This window comes from Haliotis rubra, unplaced genomic scaffold, assembly GCF_003918875.1.
Source record: "Haliotis rubra isolate DU_JTF1 unplaced genomic scaffold, ASM391887v1 Scf100, whole genome shotgun sequence".
Taxonomy (NCBI): domain Eukaryota; kingdom Metazoa; phylum Mollusca; class Gastropoda; order Lepetellida; family Haliotidae; genus Haliotis; species Haliotis rubra.
Genome location: NW_025764893.1, coordinates 1,740,421 through 1,757,622, shown reverse-complemented (window position 1 = coordinate 1,757,622; position 17,202 = coordinate 1,740,421). Strand labels below are relative to the sequence as shown.

At 42.9% G+C, this 17,202-nt stretch overlaps 1 protein-coding gene across 1 annotated transcript in view; it reads right to left on the bottom strand.

Moving 5' to 3' along the window:
* Positions 1–662: 662 nt before the first annotated feature.
* The window catches only part of LOC124266766 (LHFPL tetraspan subfamily member 2 protein-like), a 39,761-nt gene continuing 23,221 nt past the window's right edge, over positions 663–17,202 (bottom strand). The window contains exon 2 of the mRNA XM_046701562.1: positions 663–3,485. Within this exon, the coding sequence (XP_046557518.1) occupies positions 3,259–3,485 (227 nt within the window). The 3' untranslated portion in view covers positions 663–3,258. The remainder of the gene's footprint in view (positions 3,486–17,202) is intronic.

Genomic DNA, 17,202 nt, shown 5'->3' with positions numbered 1-17,202 from the left:
TTAAAACGTCTGGGCTTCGACTATTCCAGTAGCCAACAAATCGCTGTGCAGAGTTGCGTCCCTTGATCGCTCCAGAACCCTAGGATTGGAGAATCAAATCATTGTTCGACCCGTTTATGTGTCCGGGTTTGCTAGCACCCTGCCCATGATCGTTGGTTAACCCAAACTTCAGACACCAGCATTATTTCAGGCTTTGATCAAACATTTAGTTGATTCGCCGAAATGTAACTGGAATTATCTTCAAAGATGAGTAAACCACATCACACTCACACATAGTATAAAATATAATATAGTAACCCAGACTTCATTTTACTATATTTCGTTATAATGCCAACTCGACATAACGCCAAAGTAGTCACCGGCCAGATGGAGTGAGTGAGTGAGTTGTGGTTTTACGTCGCTTTTAGCAATATTTCAAGAATATCACGGCGGGGAACAACAGAAATGGGCTTCACACATTGTACCCATGTGGGGAATCAAACCCGGGTCTTCGGCATAACGAGCGAATGCTTTAACCACGAGGTTACCCCCACCGTTCCCCGGCCAGATACAAATGTCGCCATGTCATTCTGTTCTTATATTCGTCGTTGACAATCCACAGAACACAATCTTACCATGTCACCATTCTGACGTGAGGAAAAGAACACTGTAACAAGCACGTGTCAATCGTATCATCATTTATTTCTTAAAAACACATTTAATGTTTTTTTAATGCTTGATATAACATTTGGACTTCTCGAACGTAAATCTTCACGTAAATATAAAACATCAGTGCAAAAGAATATCTTGAAACACGAATATCTCACAGCGAGACGCCATATTCGCATTAATTAAACTGTACAAAGCGTTGATCAAAACGACAGGTCTACAGTCGACATATCAGATCGTCACCAAATACGTTTTTGTGTCTTTTTCGGCTATGTGAGCAACATGTCCGACACTCAAATAACACGTGTCCAATAACTCGAGACTCTGAAGTGAAACTGCTCGAACATGAGGGATGTCGAGATGGATGATGACAGACAATGTAACACAAGCTGTCACGAGTAATAACCTGATATATGATTAATCTTTGCTTCATATAATGAAATATTATTATTTGATTTATTTCAAATTAACTCATGACGTTTACATCACATCAGAAATCTGGTCTAGTCTGATTATTCATATACAGACCGACGCCATATAGCTGGAATATTGCTGAGTGTGGCGTAAAACTAAACTCACTGTCTCACATCAGGAAATATCAATAAGTTATGTTTAATTATAGTTATGAAATGTAAACAACGAAACCTCGTTTATCCGGTCTTACCTGGTAAAATCGTCCGGGTTTAGACATGTCCGGTTTAACGAATCATGGCAATGACGCAGTGGTGTTGCAATTATATGGAGGTACATAACAACGTCGTCCTGAATGTGAGGTGTCCGTACTAACGAAGTTTCACTGTATATGTATGGTATTATTCAGTTTTGTTTGGACTGGTATGACAGAGTATTGAATTGCATAATAAGTTATATCACCATCTTTATATACTAAACAAAGAAACCTAAAGATATTAAATATTTTTTCAATATTTATTTTGTTGAGAAGACATAATTTGAAGGAAATTTCCCCTAAATATTCATGACCCCCTGACTTCATGATCTGTATTCATGTTTATCTGTGTTGAAATACCTTTGGTCTCATTCAGCACAAACCCCTATCAAGTATAGGTGCCATTTACCACAGTGTATTCCTGTTTGGACACAGCGCACACGTGTATGTACAAGAAACACCAATGAAGGAACATAGCACAATGTTATACGGTAAATACACAAAATATACAAATAATAGGAACTTGACAACAGTTGTCCATTGCACTTATCACACATATATAATACATTCCGAGATCGTGTTTCTTCCTTTGAGGATCAAGCAGATCTGAATTCAAACAGTTCATCAAGCAGCACTTTATCACCTATTTTCCGCGAGGTTTTGGACATGGTTTTTTACGCTTCTTGACGGTTGATCGCTTTCAAAGTTCTGGTGCCAATGTCAGATGGTTGTCGATTGGTCTTCTGTGAATTGAGAAGCTTTACGTGGAAGATAAATAAATCTTGTTTGACGGTAAAAACTGGATGGTAAAACAGATCAAATGTTGTTTCATGACCCGGGTCAATTTTGATGTTTCACAGGCGCCGCCAGTCGGTCAATATGCTTTCTTCTTCATCACATTTCCATTGACAAGAGACGCTTCAGGAGATGGCTCATGACAAGTACAGGCAAACATCTCCATTGTAATGCTGACAGTACTAAAGTATGTTATTGAGGAAGAGTTGGGTTTTTTAAAGGACGAACATCTTCCATGGGCAAGGGAGTTTAGTGACAACAGAAGTCCAGTTTCCACCGAGGATGGGATTCAGTGACGATAGTAGCGCCACAAGTGACTATTGCGACTTACGTTCCTTCAATGTTCTTCCTACTGACCAATCAGAATCAGTCTCTCATATCAAACAAAACGATGGCGCCCGGCCATGACATGTCTGTCTCTCAGTCCATAAACCACATTATTTCCCATACTACCTACCCTTCCCTGCAATGCTAAAACTCTAAATGAAGCAAGTCTAGATTTCCTCAGGTTCCGAATCTCCCATCTCACTGGGGTTTATTTGTTACTATCAAAATTATATTTATTCAGAGACTAAGCGTTAACTTGGCCATGACAATGGGGTCGAGTTAATCGATAAAAACGTGTTTTCATTCCTTGTTTGGCACCTAGTGAAATGACGCCAAGACCCCCTAGTAGTGGACTGTAGCACAACACTTGAGCACCTTGGTGGAAAGATTTGGAAATTATCCGTCGACGGCAAGTTAAAGGTACAAATGATTTGCAAATCCTGCAACTGACTGAAATCTGAGCGGTAGTCGCCATGTTGCTTACGAAGCGGATGTTGATTTTGTCACGTGACTTTGATCGGACTATACAAAGACTCGTTTGTGCAGCCAAACTATAACTGTGAAATTGAAACCCAGTTAGGCAAGGGAGGAAATTGGACTTTCATAATCAGTTAACCCCTTGCCTCGGAGAAACAGGGACGTAGGCTTCAACGCTAAACTTTTCTTATGATAATTTCTACAGTAATCCATTGTCTGTACATAGGAAAATATACATCTTAGATGTCATTAATGACATAATACATGTTATCACATGCGATACGTGAATCGAATTCAGTTTGTTCCGTATCACTTATGACGTCAGAATGACGTCACACATGACGTCATACAAACGCCAAATAATCGTCCTCGTCGTACTTGACGTCAGCGAAGTTGGACAGTATTGGACAAAAGATGGACAGCGACACGCCCATGATGGCCAACATGTAGCTCCAGCCAATCTGACAGTGTCCAGTCGAATAGGGTCCAGCGGCTTCTCCACAGTAGTACTGGAAAAATGGCGTCGAGAAACCAAGGGGATACATCAGCAGCCCGGCAGCCATGATTAACACTGAAACAGTAAAACAGCGTATTAATATCATGAACTTATGACATTAAGTGTAGACATTGAGAATGTCACCTTTGTGTCTATATATGCATACAATAATAAATAGAGCATATGAGGTAATAACTAGTTATAATTATAACTTTAGAAATATCAGATTAATGTCAGGAAATTATGACATTAAGTGTAGACATTGAGAATGCCACCTTAGTGTTTCCATATAGACATACAATAAGTAGAGCATATACGGTGGATTATGTTAACAACTATTCATAAATATTACTGCAGAAACATCAGATTAATGTCAGGAAATTATGACATTAAGTGAGAATTAATCTAACTTTTGTGTCTCCATATATACATACAATAAATAGAGCATAAACGGTAGATTACGTTCATAACGATTAATCTTATTTCATAATTATTACAGTAGAAACATCATATTAATGTCAGGAAATTATGACATTAAGTGACATTGAGAATCTCACTTTCGTGTCTTCCCATATAAACTAAGGTTAACTACGTTTACACCGAACTGACGGATATAACGAACTGGTGTGAATGTTTGGTCCCTGTCTTTTGCAAAATATTTTAATCCAAATACATGAACGATTTAGGTAATAACGAACTAAAATTACTGGTCCCTTTGAGATCGTTGTTTACAGTGTTTGCCCTTAACCCTGAAAAGATGCAGGCGCTAAGGACCCAGGCCCATGAAAAGTGGGTCCTGATCAGAATGTGTAGGCCTTATATTTAGTTACAATATAAGTAATTCCCAGCAAACAAGGCCATAAGGACCAGCAGAAAACAAAAAAATGTGGGTCCGAGTGGTTTTCAGTCGGCCTCGGACCTAAGGACCGACGTTAATTTCGAACGCTGGTTGTAAACGTATTACTGTATATCAGCACGAATCTATATAATTACCGACGAGTGAATCTAACCCTCGCATCTTTTGATACCCGACATATCATCACGAGCAAAAAAGATCTTGAAAAATGTGGACATACAGATTTTCACGCTTGTGTTGTGTGATATCAAATATAAACCCGACGTAAAGGGTTTAAAACTATTATCAGCAAGTGTTATCGTTGATATCAAGAGACACGAGGGTCTGACTCTATCAGCTAACATAATTCTTTCAACTTTTTAAACGTTAGTAAACAGAAATGACAAGTGTCTCGCGTGTAAAAACGCAACTTCCGAATCATTGTGATCCAATCTTACTGCAGCAACATCTCCAAGAAGACCTCAAACCAGGCGATATATCCTATAACGGCCAGTTTTCGATGATAAAATGATGTAACGCACGATCGCTTTACCACAAAGTAATACATCCGTCCGAAAAACAACATGCAATTAAAGAAATAAAGGATATTTTTTCAAAGATAAAGATCAGAAAAGAACAAGAAAAAAATGTTCGAAAAGAACGTTTTCTCTCGTTTTTGTACCAAAACATCCAGGGGGTATCCGCGATAGCGGTTCTGTTCTGCCAAAAGCGGCATAAAGCAATACTCATTCTTTCACGGTGAGGTGAAATGGGGTTTAATGTCGCACTTAGAATATTTGGCTCATATGTCGACGTGTGTTTGTGTGGTTGCTTGGACTAGCCTATGCTGATTTTATAGTGCTAGCTCACTGAGATAACATACCGCAGTGAAGCATGGATACCCCACTCAGACACATTATACTGACTCCGAGCCGACCAGCCCTTGTTTTACTCATTAATGCCGAGCGCCAGGCAGGGACCAACAAGTACCATATTTTAACGTCTTTTGGTATGACGCGGTCGGGGATCGAACCTGCGACCTTCTGCTCTCCGGGGGACGCTCTAACCACTACACCACGGAGGCGGTTTCTTAAAAGGGGATATTTATCATGACTATCAAAATGCGTTGGCTTGATCCTATTATCTCCTCAATGTACAGATATATATGGCTTCTGATAAACCTACTTCTAGAAGGTTGAAAGTGTTATTCTTTGAAATGAATTTGAAACGAAATAACGTAAAAATTATCCTTTGTATGTTTGACATTTTGAAATGATGGCTTTAGGGAAACCAAATATGAATCCAGAAATAAGATCCATTTCTATTTCCGGCAGATAGAACTCTTCATTGAAAAATTAGTGATAATAGTGTTTCCCAGCAAAGGGCAACACACAAGCTATTGCTAATGTAGGCTTCGGTTTACATATATTCCTGGAGATACAGTCTGTTTATCTTCAAAAATACGTCGTGCATCTCTACATCATGTCACATGTACCGTGCATCGTGCATCTCTACATCATGTGACATATACCGTGCATCGTACATCTCTACATCATGTGACATGTACCGTGCATCGTGCATCTCTACATCATGTGACATGTACCTGCGCAATTGGGAACCGATGACATGTGTCAACCAAGTCAGCGAGCCTGACCACCCGATCCCGTTAGTCGCCTCTTACGACAAGCATGGGTTGCTGAAGATCAATATTCTAACCCGGACCTTCACGGGTTCGTGGGACATGATAAAGATACCGACGGTACATAAATACATATGGTACAAACTATTCTTTAACACGCACTTGTTCATAGTTACAGGCAGATTGTTTGTTTGAGTCTCACCCCTCATGCAATAACTAAAACACAAATAGATACAGTTCATGAAATAAATGTATATAGGGCCATTCCGCACGGAATTAGGAGAGACTTTACAAGTCAAACTGTACAATAGATTTAAAATAGAATATAGTTTAAAACGTAACACATATCATGAATGGTATAAAATTGTTACATTTTCTCAAAGCGCGATAAATCGACCTTTTTCACTCATTAATGACATTACAATTGATCATGTCATCCGTCTATCACTTGCAAGAATAAGAAGGAAAGATCTAGTAATAGTCTATTTGAACATATCTAGTCATTTCCATACATTAATTCAGAGGTTTCATTATTTCCATCTCCATCTCTTTCTAGACAAATAAGTGGACAAAAAAGAATTGAATATAAATGCCACCATGGTACTGGGAGTAACAACTTTCTTATCCCCAAATCGGGTGCATTTTAAAGAAAAGCATTCGCGTTTGGTGAATATCAAGAGTGAGTGAGTTGAGTTTATTTTTACTACATTTGTATAAACTGCATACCCGTGATCAAACATCCTCACTACGAAACATCCCAATGAACAAATGGTAGCAATTCACATCTTTCTATCCAAGAAATCGAGTCTACATTTTGAAGAAAAGCATTCGCGTTTGGTGAATATCAAGAGTGAGTGAGTTTAGTTTTACGCCGCACTCAGCAATATTCCAGCTATATGGCGGCGGTCTGTAAATAATCGAGTCTGGACCAGACAATCCAGGGATCAACAGCATGTGCATCGATCTGCGCAATTGGGAACCGATGACATGTGTCAACGAAGTCAGCGAGCCTGACCACTTGATCCTGTTAGTCGCCTTTTACAAAAAACATGGGTTGCTGAAGATCAATTCTAACCCGGATCTTCACGGGTCGTGGATGTCAAGAAAAACTAGGTATGAATGTCTATAGCATAAAATCAGTAATTACATGGTTTGGAAAAAGATATTCTGAATAATACTTTTTGTACGTCACAGACAATAATTTGACTGCTGTTTTTTCTATAAACAGTAATATGTTAATAAGTGCAGTATTAATGTCATCTTGTGTTTTTCTTTCTCAATGGCCTGTTGACATAACCCCTAGTGTCAATCGCATTAGTTGCACGTGTTGCCTAAGCAGCACGTGGTGACCAGCTCCCTCTAGTGGCCGTCAGGTGGTCAATCACTGACGCCATTACTCAAAAAGGTTTCAAATTAGCTTTTAATCTTCGGAAAAGCAATTTCGCCCGCACAGGGCACATCCCATTCAACAATTCCATTAAAACTTCAATCTTGGGTGGAATGAGAACTGGGAGGGACAGTTCCTATTATGAGTAATCTTGGCTGGGGTTGAATAAGCGGGGGTATTCAACGGGGAACTCGCCGCCATTGTGAGATGTCATGGTCCGCCATTGTGACGGACGGGCGGCAGGTCGTCTCGTAACATCTCGGGCACCAATGGCAATCGTTGAAATGATAGAGTGGTTAATATCAAAAGATGGAACAAGTGGCACTGTCAAAAACGGAAAAAAGACGCCGCTGCCAAAATTAATCCATGGACGATGACAGAGAAGAATTAGAGATGATTTCGTTGATTTCATGAAAATTCATAAAGCATTTCATCAAAGAATTAGTTAGCTTGCTTTAAGACATGATATAATGCGAGTCTTTTGTTCGAAAGTCTGAAAGCTTCGTGACTGATACACTCTGTGTTCGTTTTATCCACGATAGCGTTTTTTCGTGAACGTTGTGAGATTGTGTTATTGTTGTGCGCCGATTGTTGGCGGTTGATGAGGTAGAAATTGATACTGGTTTATTCTCAAGCAAAGCGCCCGGAAAATTAGAAATAGAGAGGCATATATGTTTTTGTCCGTCCTGGGAGACGGCTAGTTTAGAAATGTCACTAGCTTCATCAACTGAGCGAAGAGATATGATAACAGTCAAAGATTCTAGCTGTCGATGGCAGAAGGTCAGGTTCGTCCCTGACAACTCAAGTCTACGTTATCGAACTATCAGGGGATATATGAAACTTTCAGCATTTAAGCTGACCAATAAAATGTATCCGTGAATTGAACAGTCCAGCCAGTTAGTATTTAATACAGAGTTTCTGGCATACAATCAAATAACCGGTGGCAGAGACGTCTTAAGTTCCGCCATTCACAATTTGATTAAATACTTTTTAACATCCACATCGAAATATTGAAATCATTTTGTTTAATTTAAGCAATGTTACATAAATTTTGTTCTTGTGTGTTATATCTTTCATAAAATTACTGTATGTCTTTTCTTGGCAAAAAACGTTGATAAAGTCAATATCACAATAAGTGGCACAACCACATGTATAAATTATTTTGTTTCAGGTCACGAGATGAGCTAACCATGTTATTTGACAATAAAACCATCATCGTCATCAGCAGCAGCAGCAGCACGACTACCACCACCACTATCATCATTAATATAGTTACTTTTAGCATTACTGATCCTATTCGTTCCTTCTCTAAAAACTGTAGTCATCGAAGCGGGCTTTAAGTAATCACAGCATAAAATGCTATTTCTCTCGATTATATATCTTCAGTTAAATACAGTGTTTCGGCACTAAATACATCAGGTCATATTACCACTGGCCTTGTGACATGCGTTTTTAACGAGATAATTATTATTTGGATTCTTTAAATGTTTCTTTGATTCTAATAGTATTTTACAGACAGCGGCGGCTTGTTCACATGGGGATAGTGATGTCACAAGACTAATTTACTACATTATCAAATTATGAGATCAAACACAGAAACAATCATTCCAGGAGATTAGGCAGCTCGTGTGTTGAGTTGCTTCTCAGATTAACCTCCACTGAAATTTGCTATTCAATTTTCCGCCTCACTTGTTAAAGTTAGAATATGCCGACCTATCACGTGATCGCATCGCCCTGTCGCCCGCTAGAGGTCGCGGCTAATTGGTTAATGTGCATTAGCCCCGCCCATTTATGAGACCCCCCATGGTGAGTCAGATTCCATTGCGATTGCATCTTTATCTTCTATCTCATCACTTGCAAACCCTTTAAAAAGACCCCTCGCTGTTTTTAGAATCAAACGCGCATCTCACGTGCATCTTCGCGGGGGTTGCTCCATCACCAACATCTCCACGTGTCGTTGGCAGAGAATTGAAATTGAAATTCGTTTTTTAGTGGGGTTCTATTTCACTTGCTGTCAGATTCCTGATGAATTCCGGAATATGAAACACAGTGGATCGATTATTGACAAATTTAGTTTTTTAGCTCTGCACATGACGGCGCTTTTTTTTAATTTCCAATCTGTATGAATATATTCCCGGAAATGATTTTGGTGATTACCGATAGCGTTATTGTTTGGGCCTGTTTTATATGCTGCAACATAGTCACAATGTCTAAAGCATTTCTTTTCGGCTGATCTAGAATAATAAGGCGATTTGAGTTTTTAATACAGCTGTCTTACTGCGCTCCAGGATACCCTTGAATTCGACGCCGTATTCTCTACACAGAGTTGCGTCCCCTTGGTGTGCCAACATCAGCTGGGTCCAGTTCCACAAAGCGACTTTAGGGTTAAGTTGATTCTTATATTTACAATGGCTAAAGAAAGTCGTAAGACTAAGACTTTACTTTGTCGAACAGGACCCTGTTTATGGTGAGTGAGTTTAGTTTTACGCCGCTGTTAGCAATATTCCAGCAAGATCACGGCGGGGGACACCAGAAATGGACTTCACACATTGTACCCATGTGGGGAATCGAACCCTGGTCTTCGGCGTGACGAGCAACGCTTTATCCACTGGGCTACGCAACCGCCCCAAACCTGTTTATGGATCCGAATCCAAGATATACTTGATTATGTTCCTGGAAGTGTCAGCAGTGGACATGTGCTCAGTCGGGTAAAAATGAGAAGCTCTGAAACCGGCGTTTGTTACCATACCCGGCCATCACTCTGACGCGCCATGGCAGAACGAAATTACCATTGAAAATGGCGATCTGAATCTGATCTCACGTACTCAACGGCCACGACAACATACATTCAAATGGCCGCAGTGTTAAAGAAGGTCATCGAGCGATACCCAAAGACTACAAGCCCTAAAGCAACACGTGACCTAAATACGTCATTCTGGAATTCCCTTTCTGCACACGGCACAAGATATACAACTGCCAGGTAAGATGTATGTGTATAACCATACTCAACGATGCTGAACACGTTTTACAATAAGCAGCGATTTCCATGAGAGCTTGATGTCTACCTTTAGCTTGTTTCGTAGTGCGGGACAGGAGCTGCGAGAAGAGTTGAAATACACAACTGAGGTCATGGTTTGTGTATCCCAATTAATAATTTAGCACGCCGATCCTTGCATATTCAATCAGAGCCTTCGCCTCACCTTTCACCAGTCACGTATGTTAACTGTAAGGAGCTGCCTATATAACTAGCCACCCATCTGACAACGACGAATGATGCCACTGCTGTTCACCAAACATATACTATAAGGCGTCCTAGTGAAGGTTGAATGACGTGTTCACCCGTTGTATGAGTGAATGAGTACATCTATTCATACATGTATATACCAGCAAAACCATGATGAGGGACACCTGAAATGGGCTCGACACATTGTACCCATGTGGGGAATCGAAACCGGTCCTTCGGCGTGACGAGCGAACGCTTTAACCGCTAGGTTACCCCACCGCCTCAGTTTTATGAATGTTTTGTTTTTAATACAAAATATCTAAACAAACGTCAGCAAATGTCTACAATATATTTGGTTTGTTTTTGAACTGACTGATTAAAATCTGCAAATGCCACAAGGGTCCAATGTCACAGTGGTCGGTACACCAAGGGCCCAATGTCACAGTGGGGTACACCAAGGGTCCAATGTCACAGTGGTCGGTACACCAAGGGTCCAATGTCACAGTGGTCGGTACACCAAGGGCCCAATGTCACAGTGGGGTACACCAAGGGTCCAATGTCACAGTGGTCGGTACACCAAGGGTCCAATGGCACAGTGGTCGGTACACCAAGGGCCCAATGCCACAGTGGGCGGTACACCAAGGGTCCAATGTCACAGTGGTCGGTACACCAAGGGTCCAATGTCACAGTGGTCGGTACACCAAGGGTCCAATGCCACAGTGGGCGGTACACCAAGGGTCCAATGGCACAGTGGCCGGTACACAAAGGGTCCAATGTCACAGTGGTCGGTACACCAAGGGTCCAATGCCACAGTGGGCGGTACACCAAGGGTCCAATGCCACAGTGGGCGGTACACCAAGGGTCCAATGCCACAGTGGTCGGTACACCAAGGGTCCAATGCCACAGTGGGCGGTACACCAAGGGTCCAATGCCACAGTGGTCGGTACACCAAGGGTCCAATGCCAAAGTGGGCGGTACACCAAGGGTCCAATGCCACAGTGCTCGATACACCAAGGGCCCAATGCCACAGTGGGCGGTACACCAAGGGTCCAATGCCACAGTGCTCGATACACCAAGGGCCCAATGCCACAGTGGGCGGTACACCAAGGGTCCAATGCCACAGTGCTCGATACACCAAGGGCCCAATGCCATAGTGGGCGGTACACCAAGGGTCCAATGCCACAGTGGGCGGTACACCAAGAGTCCGATGCCACAGTGGGCGGTACACCAAGGGTCCAATGCCACAGTGGTCGGTACACCAAGGGTTCAATGCCACAGTGGGCGGTACACCAAGGGTCCAATGCCACAGTGCTCGATACACCAAGGGCCCAATGCCACAGTTGGCGGTACACCAAGGGTCCAATGCCACAGTGGGCGGTACACCAAGAGTCCGATGCCACAGTGGGCGGTACACCAAGGGTCCAATGCCACAGTGGGCGGTACACCAAGGGTCCAATGCCACAGTGGGCGGTACACTAAGGGTCCAATGCCACAGTGGGGTACACCAAGGGTCCAATGTCACAGTGGTTGGTACACCAAGGGTCCAATGCCACAGTGGCCGGTACACCAAGGGTCCAATGCCACAGTGGGCGGTACACCAAGGGTCCAATGCCACAGTGGTCGGCACACCAAGGGTCCAATGCCACAGTGGTCGGTACACCAAGGGTCCAATGGCACAGTGGGCGGTACACCAAGGGTCCAATGCCACAGTGGTCGGCACACTAAGGGCCCAATGCCACAGTGGGCGGTACACCAAGAATCCGATGCCACAGTGGCCGGTACACCAAGGGTCCAATGCCACAGTGGGCGGTACACCAAGGGTCCAATGCCACAGTGGGCGGTACACTAAGGGTCCAATGCCACAGTGGGGTACACCAAGGGTCCAATGTCACAGTGGTTGGTACACCAAGGGTCCAATGCCACAGTGGCCGGTACACCAAGGGTCCAATGCCACAGTGGGCGGTACACCAAGGGCCCAATGCCACAGTGGGCGGTACACCAAGGGTCCAATGGCCGGTACACCAAGAGTCCGATGCCACAGTGGGCGGTACACCAAGGGTCCAATGCCACAGTGGTCGGCACACCAAGGGCCCAATGCCACAGTGAGCGGTACACCAAGGGCCCAATGCCACAGTGAGCGGTACACCAAGGGCCCAATGGTACAACGGTTACTTTGGTTCCTGCCTTTCATTCAACCGTATTTTCACTGTCGAACAAAAGTAAGACAAATATTTGTTTTCATTTCCAACGACTGTGCAGACAAATAAAAAGGTTTTAAATGCTATTTCTTGCCTATGTTCTTGTTTCTTGCATCAAATTTATAAATAATAAGTCACAGCAATATTTTTTTTGTTCTGATACACTACCCATCACCATTTGCTTTCCCTGAAAGCTGTGAGATCACTAAAAACTCACAAAAGCTATAGCTCTAACTTGAAACCGGAAAGTTCAGTGCATTTGGGGAAAAAATGAATGTTAAAGAGTACAAAGTAATCAGATATGCCGCCGGGTCAGAACATCACATTGCTGCTGGTTGATGAGAGAAGACAGCAGCTTCCGACAGTAAAATGAGTGATTGAGTGAGTTTAATTTGACCCAGCTTTCAGCAATATACCAGCAATATCACGACGGGGAACACCAGGAATGGGCTTCACACATTGTACCCATGAGGGGAATCGAACCCTGGTCTTCGGCGTGACGAGCGAATGCTTTAACCACTACGCTACTCCACCGCCCACTTAGAAATGCTGCAGAGTCATTTCGCTGGTCAGTTAACTGTCAGAGAAAAACCAGTAGGACGTGGATTTTTTTTGCCCTACGGGTATAGTACTGGTCGCCAGACGAGCGATTCCTGGCGTGACCAAGGAACGTTACTCTATACATTGAATCGCAGTGCTTCAGACCACAGGTGCACTAGAACTACTTTGACAAGCACATTCTAGGAAAATGAGATTACCATCCTCAATTATCAAGTGTGTTTATCGGTATAAACGACACACCTCAAACCGATTTGCCGCCATAGTTTGGTTCATTTGTGTCGAGTGCGAATAACACGACAAATCAAATTACACACGAGATAAATTTTGTGCTTTAAATTACGCACATGAGATTGGCGGTGACTTCACTCCCTAAAAGGGGCGGTGGAGTAGCCTAGTGGTTTAAGCGTTCGCTCGTCACGCCGAAGGCCCGGGCTCGATTCCCCACATGGGCACAATGTGTGAAGCCCATTTCTGGTGTCCCCCGCCGTGATATTGCTGGAATATTGTTAAAAGCGGCGTAAAATCAAACTCACTCACTCACTCTCTAAATGACACCTTGATGACGAACAGGCCCACGACACTTTTCAGAAAGAAACAGATTTATAGTACCCAAGAGAAGCGGTGTAAGACGGATACGTAAAGCGCAAACATCGCTCCTTTACTGCTTAACGTAAGATGTGATCTGAGTTAAAACCAAGGCTCTAGACCGGACTGTTTACATGTCACTGTAGCCGATGACGTCGCCCGGTCTTGACGTCACTGACGACCCGTCAAGGTCTGGGTTAGAAGTGATCTTCAGTAACCCATGCTTGTCGTAAGAGGCGACTAACGGGATCGGGTGGTCAGGCTCGCTTGGTTGACACATGTCATCGGTTCCCCATTGCGCAGATCGATGCTCATGCTGTTGATCACTGGATTGTGTGGTCCAGATTCGATTATTTACAGACCGCCGCCATATAGCCGGAATATTGCTGAGTGCGGCGTAAAACTAAACTCACTCACTCACTTTGATAGATCCAGATTCGATTATAACCTGGACGCCGATTTATACCAATGATAAACCTGACAGATCGCTATTACTGGAGCCATTTCAGGTTACCACCCTCTGATAAGGTAGCGTGGCAGGGGAATAACCTTCGTTTTAAATCATTCGTCACGCCAAAGATCCAGATTCGATTCCCAGAAGGGTACAAGGTGTGAGGTGAGGTGAGGTGAAATTGGGTTTAACATCGTGCTTGAGAATATTTCGCTCATATGACGACGTGCATGCGTGTGTATGTGTATGTGCGGCTGCTTGTACTAGCACAGACTGAAGCTGGTTTTATAGTGCTAGCCCACTGAGATACCATGCCGCAGTGAAGCATGAATACCCCACTCAGACACAGTATACTGACTCCGAGCGGACCAGTCCTTGTTGTACCCATTAATGCCGAGCGCCAGGCAGGGACCAACAAGTACCATACTTGAACGTCTTTTGGTATGACGCGGTCGGGGATCGAACCCGCGACCTTCCGCTCTCCGGGCGGACGCTCTAACCACTACACCACGTCGGCGGTGGTACAAGGTGGGAAGCCATTTTATGGTGTCTTCTGTCCTGAAGTTGCGAAAAACCATTTTCACTCACTCCTTCGCAATTAAGAGTGAGTGAGTAAACTTGTTTTCACGTCGCTTTGGGCTTTAAACATTGTTCTGTTGGTAACAGAGACCCCGTCATCGGCCTCGCGTACGAACGAACAAACCACTAGGCTACACCAAGCCCCCTCCCATCACAAAAACAACGGATATGTTGTGAGAGTGGGCGGGGTATCCTATTCCGGAAACCCTAGGGGTCGACGAGATATCTAATTTGAGACTTAAGGCTAAAACTAATGGAATACGCGACACATTTGTGTTTCCAGCAGAGACTAATATGATAGTCGCCCGTCCTGTTTTCCTGGCTGGGGAAGTAACGCTAACAGCATGGGAAAAACACATAAGACGATATCATGGCATCATTATCGAAGCCTTACTCGCAGAACCACGTCTCGCCGTATTAATATTCTTTTTATACATGTGTAAACACTGCCTATCGAATTCAAATGCCCCGGGATCCCCCATAATTAGCCTCTTCAGACAGAGAGGGAGTATCGACCATACGGTTCCATTTCTACAGTTTATAAAAGCCGTACTTTAAACCCGTGTGTTTTCAGTCCGTATAAGATACACGTGCAATACAATGGCCCCCTCAAACACTTATGGCTTCTTGTAATAAGACGGAAATTTGTGTCAATAGATTCGGTTTAATCCACCGTGGCTGCACAAATACATTAGGCTATTTTGGCAGCTCCGTGCAAACACCGCACACCGTCGCGACGTAATTGGTTGTAGTCCATGTCGTCGTTGAAAATCTGTCGTGTGTGGCCACACATAGCTGCGGGGAAGTCGTACGAAGACTTCATCATGGACAGCCGTATGTATTAAAGTCCGAGAATAGCCGAAAGTGACACTTGGAAGCCTCCGTATGATAGTGAAACTTTGGATAATCCGCGGATTTTGTTACGTCGACAGTGTTTGTTTTGTATAAATCAATGCTTGACATATTTGCGTTGAGCTGTCTGGATTGTTTGATGAAAGGATTAGACAGGTAAATAGAATAATTGTTTAAAACCATGTTATTATGAGACGCTATTGCGAATAAAGCGTAAATCAATCATCGGTACGATAAGATCGAACAAAACACATTTCCAAGTTGTCATCAAATATCAGAGGCGGTCGCTCACAGATAAAAAATCAATTATCTAAGATAATGTATTGCTTGTAATGTAGAATGCATTCAAAACGATTGTGTTGCAGGCACGATGTTTTCGGAGTCAGTTGAAACCAATGCGCCATTGCTGGTTTTTAAGTCGCTGTGGCAGTTTTATTGAGGAGGGCGCTAACGAAATGTCACGGTTTAATGTCATTGGAAGTAGAACACGTCCATAGGATATTTGACGACTCATAATGACATTATTTTTTAATAATTAACAACGTGAAATGTTTGTTTTTCAGATCAACATTTATGTAATCAGATAAACAACATTCCATAACTTTGTAAAGCACTGTTTTGTGTCATAATTCTCTGTATGCAGGAAGTGTGTTGTGTATCTGCGTTCTATGGATGTGATAGGACGCTACAGTTCTGGGTTCAAATCCCAGATTGATACTGATGACTAAAGGTAGTTAATTGAAATGAAAGTTCTTATGAATATTTTGAAACAATAACGGTAGACTGAGGGAGTACATTGCTTCTACGCGATTGATATTTGATTGAAGTGTGTCCGCAAGCTGTGAGTTGGAATTCCAGATAAGTCCCAACCCTACGTGCCACCTCACCATATGCTATAATATTCGGGATTCTTCACTTTGGTGGTAAAGGTGAACGGCTTGCGGAAACAATGTCAGAAATTGGAGGCAACAGACAGGTGTTAGAACTCCAGCATCAAAACCTAAAAAAATAAACGGAAGTGTATTTACGCTTAAAGATTTAAGAACGGCCTTACATCACTCCAAATGTAAACAATCGGTAAATACAGGCTGTATATATACACAACCAGCGGTGTAATTCCGCGAAGGAACGTCTGACAATAAAAGTTTTAAAAAAAACTATTTAAAGTGTTGTTCGTATCTCTGGCACAGACTATTTTCTTTAATTTTGTTCCACGTATTTGACATTTTTTTTTGGGTAGTGCTAACACGTAATGCCTATCTCTTGTTAGCTGCAGTCGTCTTCCATCGCCATGTGTTGAGGTTACGAGACTGGGTTTTTGGCTGCCGAGTGTAAACGTGCCATTAACGCGTTATATATGTCACTGGTGCTAAACACCTGCGGTGTTGCGGACAAGAGTTACACAAGCCACCTTGCAATCAATTTCAGCCTCTCAGTACCTGCCCCTTCCCCCACCAGCTCCCGCCGTCCTCACCACCCACA